The following is a 22,240-nucleotide window of genomic DNA, read 5'->3' as shown; positions in this document are numbered from 1 at the left end:
CGAGCAGCTGCATTGTGCACTAGCTGGAGTTGAGCAACGGCCAAGGTGCTAACCCCCACGTATAGGGAATTACAGTAATCCAGCCTCGTGGGTATTGAATGCGTGGGTCACTGTTTTGAACTTTTAAAAAGACAGGATAGGTCTGACTTGCTAGATGCCTTAGGTGGGAAAAGCTTGATTTTACAACCAAGTTAATATATTATAATATATTATATATTAGATAATGTGATATATTACCTTTGGCAAACAAAAAAATGACTTTTTTACTAAATATTTGTCATTTTCCTGAGTACTTTTCCAACCTGGAAGTAAAACGACTCGATCTCTGAACCACCGGCTTTTGCTCCGTGTGGCTGTGGCCCATTTCATGACATCAACCAAGAGTCGGCCTCGGCAGCATGTCTGCGTCTGGCCCACGGAAACAAACAGCATTCCAACTTTAGCAAAGATGAATGGTCATAATGTGTATATAAAAAGAAAGAATTTGATAATCACTGCTAGCTCCCTGGAGAAAGCGGGTGTTTGTGTTAGCCTAGGGGCTGTTCTGGCAGCGCAGACTCTTCCTGGAAGGGGCTGTTCTCACTGTTCTACATTAGCTGATGACAACCCGCTTGTTTTCGTGAGTTGGGATGGGCTGGTCTTCGGAGCGCAGGTTTATAGAGAAATACTCAGAAATGAAGGAGCAGATCAAAATACCGCTATGGTGTTGTTTTTTTGTGGGAAATAACATTATAATACACGTAAAAGTTCAAAAAGTTGATTTTGCAGGATATAGTCCCTTAAAGCAGGTCCAATTTTGACTAATCAGGGACTCGCTGCTTGAAAAAAACATTTTGGACAAGTTAAATTAGAGTTGTTGGCAAGACGACATATTTTGCACTCAGGCATGCATCAAACTGTTGGTGCTGCATTCAAGGACACTGCAAAAGCATGGAACTCTGAATCTTCACCAAACCGAATGGAATTGATGCTGTATTTATTGGTTTCAAAGCTAAACCTGCTCATTCAAAACAAACAAAAGCAGCATCCTAATAGAAAATGATACAAAAAGAGTTGAACTGCATGTTAACTAAAAGTGACGAGTCATCAAAAAACATTTCAGATGCATTTATGGGAAGAGGTCAAGTTGTCCGTGTTTTTCACTGTCAGTTACTTCCAAGATCAGTTCATGATTAAACTACCTGTAGTCAGGAGGATCAATATTTTATCATCTGTTATTACTTTTAGAATGCTATTATCTGTCTTCTTCTGCAGACATATGATCACAGAAAATGTAACAGGCCCACTTAAAAAGTGTAAAATAATAAAAATAGTTACAAATGACAATAGTTCAGAAATACAGGAGATGTAAAAGCTTTGGGATGGATAGGCTCATTTTCTCTATATGTGGCAAAGGCACCCTATAGATTGCATTTGGTATTGTTGCCACTGTTCCCACTTACTTTCGTGCTTGGAAGTCCCCCACGTGTGCCGTGGGACGCCAGGGCTCTTGATGATGGCTCTTCCAGCAGATTTGAGGGCGTCCATCACGAGGCGTGACCGCGCGTCCGCCAGCAGGTGGACTCCCCTCAGCCTCCACGGCGCACGGAGCGAAAATCTGCAGAGGCGGATCCTTCAGTGACTAAAAGGGTCACAGACAGCGCTGATCTAAGGTCCCGCAGCGGCTCCCGGTCTCCTCTGTCCCCGGCGCTGCGTGCGCAGTGAGGGCGAGCAAGCGCCTGGCGAGCCCGCTGCGCAGATTCCAAAGTTGAGGGCGTGTCGTTCCCGAACCGCTTCTGAACAGTTCAATCATTATGTGTGCAGATCTAAACACACTTATGGATTTGATGAGCATTTAATTGACCCTTTTTCACATATTAGAAATAATTCCTCAAAAATTAACCATCCAATATTTTATTGTTGTTTTAAAATTAAAAATAGTCATTCTTTTTGTCTCTGTTTCATATAAAAATTTTCATATTTCTAAGGTTATCATATTTTTGTTAAATTGTTTTATTTTTAGTTTTTCAATGGAAGCATTTTTGTCTGAAGGTGCTGTTCAATTAGAGTGGCGCCTGGTTTCCCTTGAAGTCAGTGACGCCATGGCGCCCCCTACTGAATATTCTTTGCCATTGCATCAACAACGAACTCCTTTTTTTTTCTTCATCTCCTTCTTACCTAAAAGTTGTGCAAGGGACAACAAAAGCTAATGAATTTAGCTTTTAATGCTAAAGGCAACCCAAAGGGTCTTTTAAAAACCCAAATATATTATTCAATATATGCAAAAGTGCAATGAAAGATAGAAACCTTTTTTTATATTTTGGTGTTTTGATAAGTGTTTTGAAATCTATCCTTTTATTCATCTACCATTTATCCAGAGCTAAGACATGGGAGCTGCAGTCTATGCAGAGATGCCCAGATCCCCCTCACCACAGAAATGTCTTTCAGTTCTGCCAAGGGAATGCCAAGGAGTTCCCAGGTCAAAGGATATAGGAGATGCTGGGGCCACATCAACAGGCAACCTGGTGGAGCAGCCACTTTACTCCAAGCCTCTCTTGAGTAACCAAGATCCTCACCTTTAAGATAGCACCCAGTCACTTTGAGAAAGGAAGTCATTTTAGCCGCTTTTATCTCCGGTCTCCTTTTGCTGACCATCCCAAATGATGATCAAAAGTGAAGGTAGAAACTTTGCTTTTCACCCCTTCACTCCTTCTTGAGGAGTCACAAGGAATTGATCCGGTGACTGCATCACAATATTTTCTGTCCTCATTGGTGAACAAGACCCTGAACTACTTAAATTATTCTACTTTGAGGGGGAGCCCTCCACTTGTCAGAGAGGGTAAATCATCTTTTTCTGGTCCAAAATCATGGCCACTGACTTAGAGATGCTTTTTCTCATTCCAGCTGCTTCACACTCGACTGTGAACTGCCCCAGTGTACACTGAAAGTTCTGGTTTGTCCCAACCAAACAACATCATCTGCAGAAAACTGAAATGAAATCCCAAGGTTCCTAAACCAGACTCCCCCCAGGTCCCTGGTTGCACCAAGAAATTCTGCCTATTACATTTTAAAAAAAGAACTGGTGACACAGGGTGTTTCTGTCAGAGTCTGACATGCACTGAGAAGAGGTTTGATGTACTGCTATGAGAACCAATCTTCTGTTCTGGTGAGTACTGGTTCCATATTTGAATGTCGACAAACCTTAAAAAACCCTCTGCGTGAGGTGTGAATCTGATCAGCTGTTCTACAACCGCAAGGAAAACTGTGTCAGAGGTTCAACTTTCGGCTGAACTTCTCCCTGTAGTTGGAGCACACACTCTGGTCCCCCTTGCATGAAAAGAAAGACCAGCATACTGTGGACTGGTCCACTACTGCATCCTCAGCCTGCATAATTAATAAAAAGATGTAATTTCTGGTTACAAAGACAAGAGTTCACACTTTTTTTTTACTCTCATGTAAAATTTTATTCCTTTTTTTTTCACAATCCAGCATGGGTTCTCAAGTACACTTAGATGTTTCACACTCATAAAGCTAAGCAGTGCATAAACTGTATGCATTTCTCACTAACACCTTGAAGGTTATTACAGTCAGCCTGCCATAGCATACAGCTGATGTTGTTTAGGTGCTCTGTGATAGCTTTAGAGTCCCTATGTTTATATTTAAATGCCCCCTGCAACCCAACACGCCACTTTTAGAAACTGTTGTGCATGTGGATTTGTGGATACATGGATCTCTATGTGTTTTGCCAAATACACAAACACACCTCTTTAAAGGATCATGCAGCGTTAAAACGTTGAGACTGCTGTGTTGCTGCAAAGTGTTTTTTTGTTTTGATTTTTTAAAAGGGAGTCTTCCTCTTGCCTTTAAAAAAAAACAACGATCTTCTAAAAGGCAGACACTGCAACATCACACCCAGTGGCCTTCGTGGAAGACTGCAGATCAGCGGTTACATTATTTTTCCTGGTATTTGTAACCCATCTAATCAAGGAAATTGCATGTCTGGTTCTGATAAATATCAGCAGCTACTGTAAAAGGAAACTTCGTATAGATTTTCTCACCAAGGAGTAATCTGCGCAGCATGCTTCTTCTGCCGATTCTCCAACTATTCATCTGAGAGCACTGCATCTTAAAGCAATTGAAACTTTTTCTCACATAGAAAAAAAAGCTTTTCCTCTGTTGCAGCATGGCTTGTGATTCTCCGATGTAAAACAAATCATGCTTGATAAAGTTTTTTATTGTGAAGGGGTTGAAAGGAAGGAGGTAGGGTTCATTGGGAGAGTTCATGAAGTCGATATCTAAAGAGGGAGAAAGAAGATGCTTTGAAAGGGCGGAATAAAAACAGTCTGAATTAGCCAGCAGTCATGCTTTCATGTTAGCTTTATAGCCCTCCAGAGTTTAGACCTCAGTGCTCACGCACACACAAACACACACAAAAACAGACATCCATCTTCATTTGCTCCCTCTGAACCTGCATCTTCCTTAGGGGATGGCGCTAGAAGGCATCTGGTGAGAAGGTCCATTCTGGAAGCAGTAGGCCGCCTTGGCTGACAAGTCTCAAGTCAATCCAGTCTGTCTAAACATTCAGCAAAGTACAAAACCAGCTCTGAAGGGCTTCATACGTCGACCGCTTCGAAGACTGGGAAAGCAGCTCCCTCATCTTCCTCCGCTCCTTGTTTCTCTCTTTCCTTCTGCTCCATCCCTTCACTTCGTCTTTCTCCATGCTCTGAGGCATGCGGGTAGTCCTGGGACTTTCCCAGTGACTCCACGGATAAGCTTCGACCAGACAGGATGCTACTCAGGCTGAACTGCCGGGCACCTCTGGGATGGGTTTCAATTTCCACGCGAACTTCTATATTACTTCTTTCCCTGAAACACACATGATAAGTCGCATTACTTCTATACCTACATTTCTTGAACATTTTTGTACATCAAACAGACTGGAGTCTAGGACACAAGTTCTGAAAATATAAGATAAGAGTATGAGATAGATGCATGCCTTACCTCAGACTGTGTTCTTCAGTGTCTTCCGGCCTGCTGTCAGGCACCACTTCGCAGTCAGACTGGCTGTCCTGCTGGGTGTATCCATGCCTTTTTGCAAGTTCCTCCAATCCCACAAATCGGTTTGGCTCTGGAGGCGTCGTGCTCGTGCTTGGGGTGGCGTCCAACTCATGTACACTGACTCTAACTTCCTCGATGGTCGTGTCATTGACCGTTGCATTGCTCTGACCCGTCCAGTGGTCACTGACTACATGAGAGAATAGAAGGTCTATAAGAGAAGTTGAAATTCCGATCAGATCAGGAAGGAATGTTGGGAGGGAATTACTGGATTATTTCTGTGACAAAAACTTTCTGAACCCTGTACTCACAGCTGGCTAAATCTTCCAGCTGGATTTTGTGATTTTCAGGGGGTTCACTCTGCGGCCGACACCAGCCATTTCTACAAAGGGACATAGGAACGACTCCATAGACATAAGTCAGCATTAGAGGCACACCCACACCTGTAAGAAAGCACAGCAAAGACTTGGGATAAATTTCCTTTTAATGATTTGGAAAAATAATCTTTATTGTAAATAAATAAAATTGTTTTTCAAAAATCAAATTAAGGTAAGCTTTATAGGTGATATAATAAAAAAAATCCCTAAAAAATTTGTAAAATAAATGTTTCCACTTTACAGTAGAACCTTCACAGTTCTTTAATTTTTCTATTTTAAACAAAAAAGTCTAAACATTTTGTTAGTCAAAATGTTTATGTGCGATGGGTTTTTTCCCTGTTGCGTGAAGCACTCTCACTGATAGAAGCTGCAAGACACTCAAGTCTAAGAAATATCTGAGTATATCAGTGAAATATGACTGACTCATTGAAGATTTACTTCCAATATTTACTTTTGTAGATTAGATAAAATAATTCACACATCTTCACTTTACAATGTGCAGCATCCATTGTCCAAAAAGGTATTTTTCAGCCAAGAATAAAGAAGAGTTGAATTTTGTGCAAAACGTCACCAACTAGCAAGTAATCCTACATTACATTAGCTATATGTTAATTATTTTTGTATAATAATGATATATTTAAAATTTTAAATTAACTCTTCAGGTGAACCTCTTGATTCAAAATTTTTGCAATGACAAAAAACAACCACAAGAGAGAGCTGTTTCTTTCTTGCTGTTGAAATGACATTGAAATAGCAGCCAAAAGATGTAAGAAAAAAATCTGTTTATTAAATTTAGATTCATGTAATTTTGACACTAATGGAACCCAGTTCAGAATCCAAACAGCGACAGGCTAAAAAAAAGTCATTTAAGTTTTTACTGAAAAGTCTAAAATATTGGGTTAAAAATACAACAAAATAAACAGAAAATCCAAACAAGGTAGACTCACAAACTACATTTTAAATTTATTTTAAATCTGAGATTATTATTTTTAGAATCTTTACAGAAGTACCTTTATTTTTTTTAAAAAGTCCAACTAGAATAATCAGCAGCCTCACTGTGTGGCGCGATTATGCAAGCTAAATCTGTGATAGGAATTTGGGGGACACAAAATAGAGTGGCAAGCGAGTGAGGAGACATCATTAACACAGCAAGAATACTGGGCTGCTATTGACTCAGCAGTGGGGTGAAGCCAGGGCAAGAGGATGAGCCAGCCAACCAAAAAATTCACAGGGAGAGCACTGAATGCAGGAGACTGTGTGTGTGCATGTGCATTCATGCACGTCAGACAAAAAGCGGAGGGAAAAAAAGGAAAAGTGCTTGGAACAAAGTACAAGGTTTTACCACAGTATGCAAAACAAAGGAGAAATAAGAAAACTGTCAGAAAAAGAATGTAAAGAGCTGCAGATAGAGGACTGCAAGGAGGTTGATTACAGTGCAGCTGAATGCATGTCTGAAGCAGAGGAGGACCCGTCAGTGCGCAGTGCAAGGATGGCTATGACTGCAGAGAAAAGCTGCTGAGGATTTGTGTCAGTCTTTTACATTACCTACTGCTGAGAGGAGGCATGAGTCATCACAGTTTGTGAGGGTAAAAGACATCATATTGTATGTTTGGACACAGGAACCTGTTAGCCTGAGAGTGCTTGAAAACTCATGCCTCTACTGCAGGGTCACAGTTAAACAAACAGGAACTGCTTTGTGCTTGCGGGGATACCAGAGAATGTTACTGACAGGACCACGAAGGTCAGGAGGAGTCGTATAACAACTCCAAGTAGTCTCTGCAGAGTGCACTGGTGACTTAAATCCCATTTAGTTAGTCTATGGAGGTTAATTAGTTTTGGATTAAGGCGCTTCTTTCTTTGTTGTTATTCAAGTGTCGGAGACCTCCTTTAAAGACCTATTCCAATGAAAATTGCGGATGTTTTTGTGGCATTTTTCTGATGATGGAGAGTATGTATAAAGAAAATTAAGCTTAAAATTGCATTTCTAAGAATTTCTTTATTTAAATTGTTGTGAATCAGGAGCAGACAAGAAAATTGTGTTTAAAAAAGAGCGTATTTGTTCCCTGCTCTGCTCCTTCTGATTCATCCACTTTTAGACGACTAGATCCATGTAGGTCTCAAGTTTCCTCACCTGAGCTGGAATCTGGCTCAAAATTGTACAACTGGATAGCTCCAGTATTTCTCGGGATTTTTGTTGCACCGTTAATGTTAGGTTGGGGGTGTGATGGGCTTTAAGCTAGCAGGAGAGCATGTAAACAGAGAGCTCTCAGGAGGGGAAGAGGGCGGGGTTGCTCCGCACCAACGCTCCCATCCATAACTCTGAGGTGAATTTCTAATGAACACCTGCTGCTCTGCAGAAATTAAGTTCTAGAAAACGACAATGACCTTCTTTTGAATTTGGTAAAAACAGTATATTTGTAATTAAAAGACCACTGAGAATGCATTAAAACAGCAACAAAAAAAAGATCAGAGTAGCTCTTTAAGACCATCTGGAGGCATTGTTATTGTAAAAGCCAAGAAACCAGCTACTTTAGAAATTGAAATGCAGACGTGACTGCCCAGCAGGCGGATTTCCTCTATCTGCTATACTGTGCAGGTGTCAGGGGGGTCCTGGCTACCACTGCTGCTTCGGCGGGGGTCTTGGTGTGTGGATGACCAGGCACTCTTCCTCCACTACAGCAAAACATGAACACTCACCCGAGCACAGGCGCTAGCTCACCTTTGCACGAATAGTGTGTGTGACTGAATGAAATGTTTCACGTGTTGGTTTATGCTCAAGCATGTGCTTGTGAATTGTTGTTGTATTGTGTACATGTTATGTTATGTTTGTGAAGGTTTTTGGAGCCAACAGGTATGTTTGTAACATTTGAATGTCTGTGTGAACAGTTATCCCCCACCCCACCCCCGGCCTTCTATAACCATCCTTAATCCCCCTTTGTCCCCCCTTTCTTTTGTGCCATCCCTCTCTCCCCCTCTACAACATCCCTCTCTCTTCTTCCCTCCTCTTCTTTTCCATCCAGTCCAACAAATAATGATTACAAATATAATCAAAATATATATAAATATAAATAAAGTTTAGCCTAAATTACAAAAGAGGTTAATTCATTTATACACCTTGTGAATCAGAAGATTCATAACCTCCTCTTGTAACCGTAAAATATGTCCAACACAAGAGGAATAGAGCTCTTATCAGATAGTTCAGCTGTTGGACAGGACAAGTAAGAAAAAAAATTAAAATCCCAAAGTTTTCTCTTAGAAAAGCATATTTATTGCAATTTCTACATCAGCTGTTCCTTAACAGGGTACAATTGATTACAACATGATAACATTATGCATAGCCATATGTTTTTTGTAAGACCACTTTTGTATGTTGTGGGCAAAAGGCAAAAGCTTTAATTTACTGCTAAAATTAAAAAAAATGTCTGAATTCCCTCATTACTCACTACTTAGTGCACTACACAGGATGTCGTTTTTTTCAGGGTGTCTAAATCTGCCGTTCCAAAGCCCTGAAAATTTCCCAGAAGTCTCTGCGTAAAACTTGTGTGCATCGATGCTCACTCGATAGGCAAATATAGACCACAATTTAACGCTTTTGTCCAATTTGTCATTTGAAAAAAAACTATTTTAATGTCTATTTTATAAATAGTGTGTTCCTCTTCAGAACATAGTGGATTCATAAATATACTTTGTAAAATGCTCAAATTTATTAGTTTTTACTTCCTATTTGGCATTTAAAAAACTGAGTAGTGAGGATTTCTAAATTGCTTCAAAGTCCAGGGCACTACAGTCTTTTAGACGTTAAGGAGGTGTTGGTGAATTCAGACAAAACCTGTGAACATTCATTCTTTTTCTTTTTTAAATCCAGGACAGATAGTGATTTTTATGAGTTTGTTCTTACCCACAGTGACAGCTGCTATGACTGGCGACACAAACACTGACATCATCACCCCGCTCGCCACAGTCAAGTAGTGCTTACTTCCTGAGATATTGTTTTTCTTACAGCGACCGTGGACCTGTGAGGTAATGAGTCAAGCATAAATTACACCATGGAAATTTCATTTGGTCTGTTCTGTTGTTCTCCATCCTGCAACCACTCATTCATGCTCACCAATGCGTGTATTTAAGCAAACATGAGGAAAAGGAGGGCTTGCGTATGCTGACACAAAGACAAATGACAATATTCAGTGTTGTAAGTTTGGCTCACTGTTGGTTTCCAAAGAATTTGTTTTTTAGCTGTAAAACTACTTGACATGGTAAATTAAAAACTCTTTTTCTGTGTATTATTAACTAATACATTTTACATTTAATATAAAATAACACTAGAAAATGAACTCTGTCTTATTTTGCGGATTTGGACCTTATCAGTCAAAAAGCTCAACGGAAGGACGCAAGAAAAACTAAATTTTGCTACCGTCACTGACCTTGCGGCCCATGTAGATTGGTATTCCCACAATGATGACCGGAATGGCAATGCCTGCCATGAGGGAGATGACCACAGGTGCCCCAAGCAACATGCCCACCTGCCACAGTATCTTGCGTGTTTGAGACCACGGTTTCTTCCCCCAAAATGTACATCCCGAGGGGCTGAAAAACATACTTGATACTTGACTGAAACATAGAGAGTCTGCCTAAATTGTTCATTTTTTCCATTAGGTCCAACTTTTTTTTAACTTCAACAATAGGATTCACTTTATCATTATGAATACTACTGTTGGGACAGTTATTATAGTTATCACGGATGACAATTAATCCAAAAGATTTAAAGAAAAGTTCCCTTAAGAGCTGGAATACTACCGTTGTGAAAATTGAGTGCAGCACAAACACAGCAACATGCAGAAGAAAAATAGAGTTATTAAAATGACAAATTGGCAAAAAGGTGAGAGTGAATTCCTTCTAAGTGGATAGAAAGTGGAAAGTTAACTACTTAGAAAAGTGGGATTAATCATAACGCACTGATGCACAAAGCTAAACAGTTCACTTTGAGTTGATAAAGTTGATAAACCTGTATACTATCATCAGACTGTGTTATGCTCTGGTAACAGTTTGAGTGATGACTGATTTGACTTATTTCTTGGGCATAGAAATGTCTATGTATCAGTGCACGCTCCTCTGTTCAGAAACTGTAAAGCATCTCTGAGAAGAGACATCTTGGCATCTTGATTGACATGTTCTTGTGCGTGGGAGCGGAACAATGTACCTGAGGTAGTGCACGTCAGTGATCTCCTGCATACACAGCCAGCAGAACTGGCAGGCACAGACAGTGCAGTTCATGCGATTACAGCTGCCGTCATTGGTCTTCATGATGTAGGCACCACAGCGGGGACATGCTTTGATCTCCTCTGCATCTGCAAAGGAATCAGCATGGCAAAGATTTGTATCTGCACCTTACCAACAGAAAAGACTTGTGCAGAACTGTTCTTGCATAGGAGCAACCCATCTGCTTTATGTTGACTGGAAATCCATCCATTCATTCATTCAAAACCCAACTAATCCCTTTTGGGGTCACCAGGTTGCTGGGGCTTATCCCAGCTACTGTTGGGTGAAGGCAGGGTACAATTTAACAGCTGAAAGTCTGTTGCAGAGCCACACAAACACTCACATTCACATCCAAGGACAATTTAGAATCATGGACAGAACATGTAAACTGCACACAGAAAGGTATCAGCCAAGAATTGAACCAGGCCTTTCTTGCTGTGAGGCGGCCTGAGACTGAAAATTTGAATCTTAATTTCACCAACTCGACTAGTTGAGTTTAACAAAATCCAGTCTTACCTCCTCCAGCTTCTTCATTGAAGACATACAAAGTGGGATCGTTGCTGCCTGAGGTATGGCGGGCTCGCTGACGCCGGGCCTGGTCACACGTCTGGTTGGGGTGCCACAGCTGCCGACAGTGGTAACAGAACTCTGTGTCGCATCCCTCACGGCCACAGCTCAGCTTGGGACACTCAGCACAGCCATAGGCTATCACTGCATAGCTGAAGGGATACAGTGATGCAATGTAAGGCTCCCTCCACACTGCTGACTTAACAGGTCGATGACACTGAAAAAACTCACAGCAGCTTCAGTTTGATTTAAAAGCCATAAAAAGAAAGCTGACGTCTTTGGAGACAAGCCCGTTTTTCAAAAGTGACACACAAGAGTGTTTAATATACAGGAGACTGTGTGAGTAATAATCCAATATAGTAAAACTGACAGTGAGTGATTTTCCAGCCTCAGTGATGCAGCTTTACCTAGAAAAATTACTCAAAAGACCTGATGTCATTTTTTACACTGACATTTGCAACCTGGTCTGGTTTCTATGCTCAACAAAATCAATAAGGCAGGGGGCCCAGTATTCAAGAAAGGTTGAATATCTGTGTAAACAATGTACTAACCGATAAAGAGTGTTGAGCGTAATCTTTTGAAAATTTTAAAGGCACCCTCCATTATGTTGTCCTCTTAAAATTCTACAAAAATAAAAGCTTCCTGATGAATTTTAGTTTTACTTAAAGATCCATTCAGATGAAAATTGTGTTTTTAAATTATTTTTTAAATTAAACTATTTAAAAAAAAGATAAAACTCTTATTGAATGCTCCTGTAGTCAAAAGATGTCATAGCTGGTAACCAGTGGCGGCTACTGGTCTGTCGGAGAGGGGAAGCTCATTTTCGGCTACATCATAAAATTGTCTATTTAGTTATAACTAAATTCTGCCCTGCGTTCCTTTTCAAGAAAATGGTCTGTGACCCTGTCGTACCAACTAGGAGTCTTTTCAAGTGACTTGACCAATGTCCTCTCAAAGGCCAGCAGAGCTAGGCTGCTTAAACGGCCTTGGCCCATTGTGTTTCGGGTGTAAGACTTGAGTCGCTTTAAACAGGAGAAGCTCCTTTCTACACCTGCAGATGTAGCTCCAATTGTTGCCACTAATGAGAACAGTTTGTGAAGCTGAGCCATTGCACTGTCCAACTCCATGTCTTTAAGGAACACCAAGTAATCATACAGCTTTCCCCCGTTACCCTGTTACGACGCTAGCCTAGCCTACTAATGTAATATGAATGAATGAATGAATGAATGAATGAATGAATGAATGAATGAATGAATGAATAAATGAATGAATGAATGAATGAATGAATGAATGAATGAATGAACGATCTAAAAAAATTTATCAAACTCTGTAAAACTGAAACAAGGAACGTGGTGTATAATTGTGTGAAATGTATGATGAAAATCAAGCAAGCAAATATCAAATAAATAGGTTGCAGCAGTTTTCATTTCGAATGAACTTGAGAAATCCGCGATGGGACTGAGTGCGAATAGCTTCAGTGATTCCTTATAGTACAGAATCTCTGTCAGTCAAAAGGAGACGCAGTCTTTCGACAGACCCTCCAATCATCACGCAGAAGCTCGGAGTCCAGGCCAGCCCACTCCCCACTCCCCATTCACCCCCAGAGACGCTGAGCGTCCGTGGGCGGGACATAATCGCAGCGTTTATCCAATGACCGTCTTGTTTCGAAGCGCTGAAAAAAAACGTTCAAAGCAGCCCCATTGAAGTCAATGGACGCTGGGCTTCAATAGGGAAATGCACTGTGACGCTGCGAGAATGTATGAGAAGGAAACAGAGTCAGACGACCTGCTATATGTCACTGATTCTGAACGAACTCGTATTTGAGATGAACGTTTTCTAACGCATTTTTAGTCAATAAAATGTTAATACATGAGTACATATTTGACCATTAATTTTGTGACATTATAAGGGAAGCCGAGCTTCCCTTGCAGTCTTAAAGAAATCATCACTGCTGGTAACATGTATCAAAGTAAATTAACAATTTATATATGTTATCCCTGGAAAAATTTGTGAAATTCTTAAGCAGTGTTGATCAGTGAATAAAAGTATGTTTGTTTATGTTGTCCAAAGGTACTCGGTCAGGTAACCCAGTATTTTTTGATACTCAGAACTGCACAGTAGAGAGGGAAGACACTGGCGAGGGCACATCAACTATTTATCTTCCAATCAAATGACTAATTCAGACAAGAATTTAAGTTTTTCCTGAGTTTAAATTGTCAAAGGGAATTGTATTTTGTATTTCTCCAGTTGGTTGTGAGGGCTTACACCGAACCCAAGAAATCTATATTTCTGGCAGAGTGTATAGGTTGGAACATTTCAGATTTTATTGGGAAGTGCTTGAGAACTAGTGTCACATAGCCCTGAAGGTTTATGATTTAAATTAATCGTTAAAATGTTTATGTTCAGGATTACAGACTAAAGAAACAAGGTAGGTTTTAAGAACAAAAACCCAGAGAGAAAAAGAGAGTAGAAATAAAAGAACTGACCAAATACGGTTGATCCCAGGCATTATACACAACAAGGGTAGAAGAACTTTTAAAAGAAAAGTCCGGTCTCACAGTAGAAACAGTCAGAAAAAAAGTTTTGCAAATGCCAAAGATGCTTTAACCAGACAAAATTTCAATGAATCTCTACTTACACAAATAGATGTTGGACTCTTTATCTTTCATTAAAAAAAGGCCAATTCTATTTTCTTAATCAATAAACCACTGGATCTTTAATATCATGAATGTTGGTTCAAACTTTAGGAAAATATTAGTGCAAAATAAACCGAACCATTGATTCGGAAACAATAACAGTACAAGACAGAAAGTATGACAAGTAAAACCTAAAATAAAAAAATAAAAAAAGTCAAATAAAAGCCTAAGTGGATAAAAGCTTTAAACTAGGTCATTTATTAGAAAATTTGAACCAAGCTTAAAAATCCTCCTAGTTCATGCATTTATTGATCAATTAACTGAAAAATCCCTTGCAGTTTTTATGCTTTTTAACTTGATTTTGACAGGGGGAACATTTCACATAAAAGCAGACTTTTTTTTCAAGCAAGCTTTATGTCTAGAGGCTTTGTGTGAAAAAACTTTTCTTATTTAGTTTGTTTCCTAAATAAGAAAAGTTGGTTGTATATATAGAGTAAATAATAAGCCTTTTTTGTTTGTTTTACCTAAAGTCTAAGTCTAAATTAAGAAATAAATGGTAGAAGACAAAAGCCTCACCTGCAGTCAGGTGCAGGGCACCAGCGAGTATCCGGATCCGCAGCAAGGAAACGCCTCAGCTGGTACTCCTCAAACCTTTCCAGCAGTGCGCTGTCGTCCAAAATGGCACGAACATCAAGCGGTGCCAAAGTTTCAGGGCACTGCGGGCAGGCGATGCCCACCCTGCTCTCTGAAATCTCGATGCGCAGGTACTGGCGAAGGCAGTCCGAGCACGCCCTGTGGGAGCAGGAGCTGAGTCGTGGGAAATGGCAGCGCGGTTGACTGAGCAGGCACAGCGGGCATTCCTCCAGGTGTTCATCTAGCAGCTTGTCCTGGCTGCAGGAGGAGAGGGACAGGACACCCGTGGACTCACTGCTGACCCTGCCCACACAATCTTCAGGGGCAGCATCTTTCTCACAGAGCTGAGCAGCTGCTGGCACACCATCTGTTTTTGCTTTTCCTGCTCTTGTGGCTTGTGATCCTCCATCATCCTCGGCTGACAGACTGAGATCCTGAAAAGAAAGTAAAGTTTAACAGTCAGAGTCATGTAAAAAAACATTAGTCTTATTATATGTATTAATAGTAAATGGACTGTATTTGGATGAGCAGATAATTTAAAAAAGGAGAGCTGTCTTGCCTGCTCTGGGTGTGCGCTTGGTGTTAGGGTTATTGCCACCTCATCTTTCAGACACATCTCCACAGGCTTCTCAGATCTCGCCTCCGACTTGGGCTTTCGGCTGAAGAAGTTTAAAAAGCTCAGGGGCCCCGTCTGCTGCTTGGGCCTCTTCATGATGAAGAAATAGAATGGGGGAAGCAGCAGAGGAGTTTGATCCAAAGACCATGAGAGGGATGAGGAAGCCTGAGTGTATGTGTGTGTGTGTATTTGTGTGTGGGCGGTTAAGCGCTGCAAAAGTTGTGGAGCTGAACGGCTGCTGCAGGAAGGAGGAGAGTGGAAGACACACTGAGGGAGAGGACGGAGAGAAGGTAATCCCTGCCTGAGGGGAGCATCACTAACTTGGAGCCTTTCCAAGATCAGTTCTTGTGGTTCCGTTATTTCCCTCCCGTCTCCTGTTCCTCCACGTTTTCTTCGTCCACATGCACTGTAATGCCCAAGGTGTAAAATCACCCTTTAACTGGTGGACTGTGCATCGTCCTAGCCTTCCTTTGCATTGACAGAAGTCTTTTGTCCTAAAAAAACAAACAGAAAAATGTTTCAACCATGGAAACAAGATCATCAACTAGTCATTACATATTTATTTTCATCATTCTTGCCTTTTATAGTTTCAAAGACTTAAATAATCTTGTCATCTGAAACTGAAGAAACTGAGTTCGGATTGGATAGAACTGCCCCAGAGCGTGCTGAACATATTGCAGCGGGCTTGAACAAAGGTTGGAGCCGTGAGACACAAAGGCTGGATGGATGAGAGCGCTGACTGGCTGACAGGGAGGGCTGAGGGGACGTGGAGGGTAAGGCAGAAACGGGGAGGGCCACAGGCAGCACAGGCAACTCATTCTGCCTCTATTAAGAAGCTGCAAGCTTTCACAATCAGGCTCAGAGAGCAAAGAGAGCATGAGATGATGCACAAGCCTAGACTTACAGAAATACCCACTTCTATGGTGCTTTGTCAATTCAGACTTTAGTAATTAATAGGAGACAATTATAGATTATAATCGATAAAATCCTGAAAAACTGGAAATCCTGCCAAGTACATTTATGCAAATTCTAAATAAATCAATATTTCATGTCATACATTCACAGTAACTTAAAGAACATTTCACTTAGATTGAATAACTTGTTTTTGGACAGTTTATCTTAAAAGTAGCACAAAAAAATCTTTCATTTGTTAATAACAAGCAAAAATGTCCTACATTGCATATCCATTTATTCAAAATAAAAGACTCAGTAAAATGTTGCCTGTCAGGTTGTTGTGTCTTCTATTAATAAAGTTTATTTAAGTTATTTTAAGTGAGACACATAGACTTGGAAAGGCATAAAATGTTTGCAGTGAGATGCAGGACATGAGATCCTGGATTTACCTAACATTGCACTAGTAAACATGAATACCAGGCCTTGAAGCCGCAAATCATTATATTTAGTTATTTAAAATTCAAAAAATGTGTTTTTTGGAACATTACATAATGATCAGAGCTAGTTTTTGAAAACCTTTTTTCACTATGATACAAAGTTACTGGTAAACATGACAGATTTAATGACACAGGTGATGAGCAATCAGAATAATATATAATTAAATTCAAAGGTAAAACTTTTCACACATCCAATTTTACTTATTGGTTTAGGGAAAGACAACCCCCAAATGATAGAATTTAAGAATGACTTTCACAACCTTTTTTAAAAGGTTCATATGATCTGTCCAGTCAGAAACTATACCTCATCTTTAACTTTTTTTTAAATAACATATCTTTGCGTTTATGCTTAATCTATCACATAGGTAACATTTATTTCCCTTTTTATTATTTATATGATAGAAACTGGGAGGAAGTGTGCTGGAGAGCAGGATTTTGCAAGATGGATCTAATTTTAGGAGCTTTTATTCATGTAAAACGAGTCCTGCACAAAATACCTTCTATTAGCAAATCTTAAACTATTTCATTGGAACTTCTGTATCCAGTGGCTGACCTCAAATGAAGATCTAACTTCTGTGATAATAGTCGAGGTGCAGGCTATTTCTAAAAATTAAAAACAACTGTGAACTTTTCCTTTTGAAAGCTTTTTGCAAACAGTGAGCATCTTATTTCTTGCTAAACTTGCTTATGAAACATATAAATGTACACTCATTTCAGCATGTTTGTCATGTAAAAACAAAAAAAAACACTTACAATTATAGTGTTCACAATGAAAAGCCCAGAGCTTTTAAACCAATTAGTTTCCATCAAACATCAAGGCTAAACTTAACGAATGTATATAAACTGTGGACTGACTTAGAGAAGATGCCACAGTGGGGTGTGTAAAGACATACCGTAAGTAATATCTACATGTGTCCATGTGGCAAAATGTAACAATTTTTGGAGACAAAACGTGTTTGAATTGTAGGACTTGAATTGTTGCTGACCTACGACAGGCTGGCGACTTGTCCAGGGTGCACCTTGGTGTCGCCCAATAGTAGCTGGGACAACGCCGGGACCCCATGACCCCAAAAGGGATGTAGCAGGTTAAGATAAAGAATGGATGAATTGTAGCTGCATTTTATTTTCCCATTCATTTTCTATTAGCTTACTTGGGGTCAGGTGACCTTTCAGTTTCTTCCGTAAAGAAAAAACATGCCGGATCTCACCGTAGAAAATTAATGGGAAAGTAAAACGTAGGCACAACACCATTCAAAACACATTTATTTAAAATTCCTACATTTTGCCCAATGGACCAACACAGGTATGACACTGTTTGGAATGAGACTGGGTTGTTAAGGGGGATAAAGCTGTCATTTCTTTATGGAAAAGTGACTTTCAGCATTAACAAATAAACACATGCTCTGACGAAAACTGTCAAATATGGATATGTTTGGGAAAGTTACCCAATTTCAGCTTTTAGAATGGAGTCAAGGTTTCAGGAAAGTTAGTTTAAGCATCTTTCTATTGTTTCTGCTCAACCACAGCAACTGCTGAACTTTTCCTACTGCTGTACTTATTTCAGCAGATCATAGGTGGGCTCAAAAACCTACTTTTACTTATATTATTCAGGCCTTAAATAAAAAAATGAACAGAAAAAATCTCTGATTCAGATGGAAACACCATTAAAAAAGTACATTTAAGATTCACAAAAACTGAAAAATCAACTAACATTTTAATTTAGTCTTTTTAGATAAAAACTAAGGAGTTGTGCAAAAAAAATGTGTCATCATTACGGACATGATCCTCTGGAAGGCTAACTAATGATGAAACAGTGGACAGGAAGGGAATGAAGGAAACAAGACTTCGGCCGTCGTTAATGCCGTTCCTCAGAAAACACATGGGAGTGGAGACAAACATTGCCAGAGATGGACACAGATGGAGGGAGCAGATCCGCAGTTTACACATTAATGATTTTCTTTTCCAGTGTGTTTGTGACGTTTAGCAATTAACCGGGTTGTTGGGACTTGAGTCTGTTGACGTATGACACTTTTAGCTTTACAAATACAAACATTAAATCTCAAATCCTTTGTGTGAAGTGAAAAAAATATGTTGTAAAAGTTTTGAGAAATAGATTTGAACACCTGGTTCTAGAAAAACTATTTAATTTATGCTGTTTTCTTTGTCCATTTTTTTAAGTTCATCCAAAAAACTTTGAAAAATAGTTAATAACAATGTGTTTCTCCGATGGTATAATTGTGTAAGACTAATTTTTTTTATTGTGGATCAAATGTATTTTATGAAGAAACTGACTCATTTTACTTGAGTTTTTTGTCCATCCAGCCATCTCACAAACCCGTTTTGTCCCTTTCGGGGTCACAGCAGTCTGACGCACGCAGGGCCACAATCACACACCCATACACACTCGTATTCACACCTAGGGACAATTATCATATAAAGCATGTCTTTGGATAGTGGAAGGAAGTCGGAGTCCCCGGAGAAAACCCACATTTTTTTTATTTGTTTTAAATATATTTAAAGTAAAGAAAAACGACTTTTCTTTTAGATTCAATTGACTCTCATCCATTTCCCAGTTGGAACAATACTTAATTGTGTTGTGAAACAGATCTTTACTGCCCTTTTACATACACACACACACACACACACATATATATATATATATATATTTGTTAAGTTGGTGCACATACAGTTGTGAGAGAAAATGGTTATATATTAAAGTTTTCCCGCACAATTGTATGTGGGCAGCTGTAAGGAATGAGACTTTGGGAAATACACAAAACATGAAGTTCAAATGTTCTTGCTAAACAAAGACATCTAAATGTTGATTGTTGTATTTATGATCAAAACTTTAATGTTTTAAACTTTACAAATGCTCTATTATGCATTGCAAGCAAAGACCCACCATTTCTTTTTTTGACATTTAAATGTTCTACCATAGAAAAATTTAAAAGACAGTAAATTGAGAGCCAGTAATAATAATAGCAAAAATTTCCAATGAGAAATTATGTGCTTTTCCTTTCTTATCTCTGACTCTTACATCATCAAAACTAAAAGGTTTATCAGGACTGCAGCTGTGCAGTCAATTGTTTAAAACTCAGCGAAATAAAGGCATTGCCTTGCAAAAGAAGCCCAACATCCAGCCAAAAGAACACTTGGATTTGGCTAACACCCATCTTTATTCAACTTTTAGGAAAATGCTTATACGGTTGAGCATGATATGCAGATATTACCTGTAAGATGCTTTGAGTCAGTAAGTTCAGCTAGGTGCAGATGGTGTAACAAAAGCCAGGTGCTTCCTAACAACCCAGGAGTTTATTATGGTGAAAAAACATTATGAGCTCCTAGCCTGATCGCACCAATAGCCATCAGAAGAAATTGGTTGCCATGGAGCAAAAACTGTTTATTATTATTATTTTAGAAAACCATATCAAATTTGTATTTCTTACATATAAAACAGAGGTGAAAACATGAGACTGTAATATTTAATTGAGAGTAATGTTGCAATGATGTTTCAAGGAGAACTTGTTCCAATAAGCTGCTTTACTCAAATCTGATTTAAATGCAGTTAGCCTTGTTTTGTGCTTTGTGGTTTTGATTTCACCAGAACCTTCCTGTAGTATAAAATGACAACAACAGATGGTGTTGTTATACAAATCTGCCCTTGCTTTGCAGAATTAAAGCTGAATACATACTTATAGCCGAAATCAGTGAAACAAACAGCTTCTACAAGGACTTTTTTTATGAACACCTGTTAACAATCTATTTATTTGCATTGGGTCATTTTTTTTTAAAATATATACAATCGATTAAAAAATAATAAAAAGTATCCGGGCAGATGTCCACATCAGCAATGCGGGTTTTAGAGGAACGAGAGTGACCCCAGCTTGGACGCTCACGCTCATGCGCTCCAAAGCCTCTGACCAAAACATTCAGTTTCTGCCACAATGCTCCACTTGTTTATCTTTAATGACTGAGTGCTGTTTCATATAAGCCATAATTCTGCATAATTAGTCCTCCGAAGAATAAGAAAAGAAATCAATCAACTTACAAATGTCTAATTTTTTTTGAAAGGCAGTCGCACGATATATCGCAGTTATAAAAGGTTTTACGCGTTTTTACGCATCATTTTAATCTTTTATGGATGGGTTTGTCCAGCGCATCAGTCTGTAGTTGCAGGGAGTGGCAATTTTTTTAGGCAAAGTAGTCGCATTCACCTCTGTTTATAACACAGGTACGAGGATAACCAATGAGTTTCCATCTGAAAATAATCTCAGGTGATGAAACCAGCTATTATAATAACATCTATTGCGTAAATGGTTTCTTACCTCCCTGTGCGGTTCTGTCTCCTCGCCTAGTATTAGCGACAGCTGGCTCCTCCCCTCCTAGATCCAACACTACCACGGAAATCTCCGAACATCGCCTCTTGATTGCTTAAGAAATTAATATAAGCCACGGAGAAAACCGCCAAAGAGGCTGGCGTGGAGGTCAGGACCGACACGTATGAGATGCGCGCTGCAGGGGAAGACTTCAACCACGGCCTGATGTCGTGCGGCGGCCAGAGGGGAGGCTCACTGCAGTGACAACAACCAATCAAATGACGCAGAATCCCAGGATCCCCTATTCATAAATGCACAGCAGCGAGAGCAATGACACAATGAATTCAGGCTTCATGCACGGAATGTGTGTCGTGTGTCAGGTTGAAAATATTTTTTTATGAAAAGACAAATTTTATTCTATTCTATTCAAAAATGTAAGTGGGTTTGAACTATAATTTGCGTTAATTATTCGGTGAAGAGCAATTCTCAATCAGAAAGAACAGATATTTCTAACATGTTTTTTTATTTCTATTTTTTTTACTAATTGACTTTTATTCAGCTGCTCGGCCACCGTACATCTGGGCTGATTCCAATTTTAAATATTAAGTGTTTGCAGTTTTATTTATGATAAGGAAAACATCTGAATTGATGATGAGGGTTAATTTTATCCCCACTAATTCTCTCAAGTTTACTATATAAAAGGAAAAAATGTTAACTTTAATTTAAAAATATATATTTATTATTTCTGAATTCAGCATTTACCTAAAGTACTACACTTTAAATTAAATTGTTCAAATATTTTGTTTTGATCTTACTGGGAGAATTGTTTATCTTATTCTATTCTATCGTTTAGTGTTTCATAGGGCTACTATCTGTGGGCAAACAGCATGAATGATCTTTTCTTTTATGGGTCTGCTTTACACCGAAGAGAATTGTTGATTAAACCCGTAACCACATTAAGAACTCAACCCTGCTCTATCAATCCAGCTCCCTGCTTATAAACTACGACTACCAAGATTCAGTCGGGCATTGCAACCGGAAATTGTTTCCGAGTCGGAAACAGCCGAACGAGAACCAATACGTATACAATAAAGTCAGGCTTCATCCACCAGGTGCAACAAGGCATCCGGTTTGTGCATTAAAATTTCAAAGTAAAGCTAATTTATTAAGGAGGTAGTTTCAGGCAATGATTCATTGGAGGATGTTTTTGGATTGGAAAAAGCCAATGTGACAAGAGAAATCCCTCCCATGCAGACTTTTTACAGAGAGAATTTAAATCAGAAACCTTCTTCCTGTTAACAGTGCTTACCATCACACCAGCTTGTGTGTATTGGCTGCTAAAAAGCAGTCCAGAAAATACATATCAAAAGGATGATCACAGATGAATACGATGTAAAGGGAGATCAAATATGTC

The 22,240-nt window shown here is 39.3% G+C and overlaps 2 protein-coding genes across 3 annotated transcripts in view; both read right to left on the bottom strand.

The window, feature by feature from the left end:
- LOC101163219 (low density lipoprotein receptor adapter protein 1) overlaps positions 1-1,746 on the bottom strand; it is a 35,503-nt gene extending 33,757 nt beyond the window's left edge. The window contains exon 1 of the mRNA XM_004083826.4: positions 1,443-1,746. Coding sequence (XP_004083874.2) covers positions 1,443-1,527 — 85 coding nt within the window. The 5' untranslated portion in view covers positions 1,528-1,746. The remainder of the gene's footprint in view (positions 1-1,442) is intronic.
- Positions 1,747-3,459: 1,713 nt separating this feature from the next.
- On the bottom strand, positions 3,460-21,090 carry LOC101162972 (E3 ubiquitin-protein ligase RNF19A). Of its 2 annotated transcripts, none has more exons than XM_011491781.3 (10): positions 20,836-21,090; positions 15,063-15,613; positions 14,447-14,937; positions 11,184-11,386; positions 10,609-10,756; positions 9,833-9,995; positions 9,310-9,424; positions 5,346-5,477; positions 4,981-5,224; positions 3,460-4,845 (listed from the first exon to the last, which is right to left on the bottom strand). In XM_011491781.3, the coding sequence occupies exons 2-10, from the start codon at positions 15,213-15,215 to the stop codon at positions 4,593-4,595; spliced, it is 1,902 nt and encodes a 633-aa protein (XP_011490083.1). In that variant the 5' UTR covers positions 15,216-15,613; positions 20,836-21,090; the 3' UTR covers positions 3,460-4,592. The 2 variants fall into 2 exon arrangements, with proteins under 2 accessions (XP_011490083.1, XP_011490082.1); XM_011491780.2 differs by having other exon boundaries at positions 4,981-5,245; positions 20,836-21,089.
- Between the last annotated feature and the right edge of the window lie 1,150 nt (positions 21,091-22,240).

The sequence above is a fragment of the Oryzias latipes genome, chromosome 24, assembly GCF_002234675.1.
Source record: "Oryzias latipes chromosome 24, ASM223467v1".
Lineage (NCBI taxonomy): Eukaryota > Metazoa > Chordata > Actinopteri > Beloniformes > Adrianichthyidae > Oryzias > Oryzias latipes.
Note: the sequence above shows the minus strand (reverse complement) of the source record. Positions and strands in the feature narration are given on the sequence as shown.

What these genes read in the sequence shown, in the direction of transcription:
- LOC101162972 (XM_011491780.2), bottom strand. Translation starts at nt 15,215, where the DNA reads ATGAAGAGGCCCAAGCAGCAGACGGGGCCCCTGAGCTTTTTAAACTTC. An exon ending in CAATGAAGAAGCTGGAGGAG is followed by an intron (nt 10,757 to 11,183) that starts GTAAGACTGGAT and finishes ATTCCTTTGCAG; the next exon opens with ATGCAGAGGAGATCAAAGCA. An exon ending in GCTGGAAGATTTAGCCAGCT is followed by an intron (nt 5,246 to 5,345) that starts GTGAGTACAGGG and finishes CTTCTCTTATAG; the next exon opens with ACCTTCTATTCTCTCATGTA.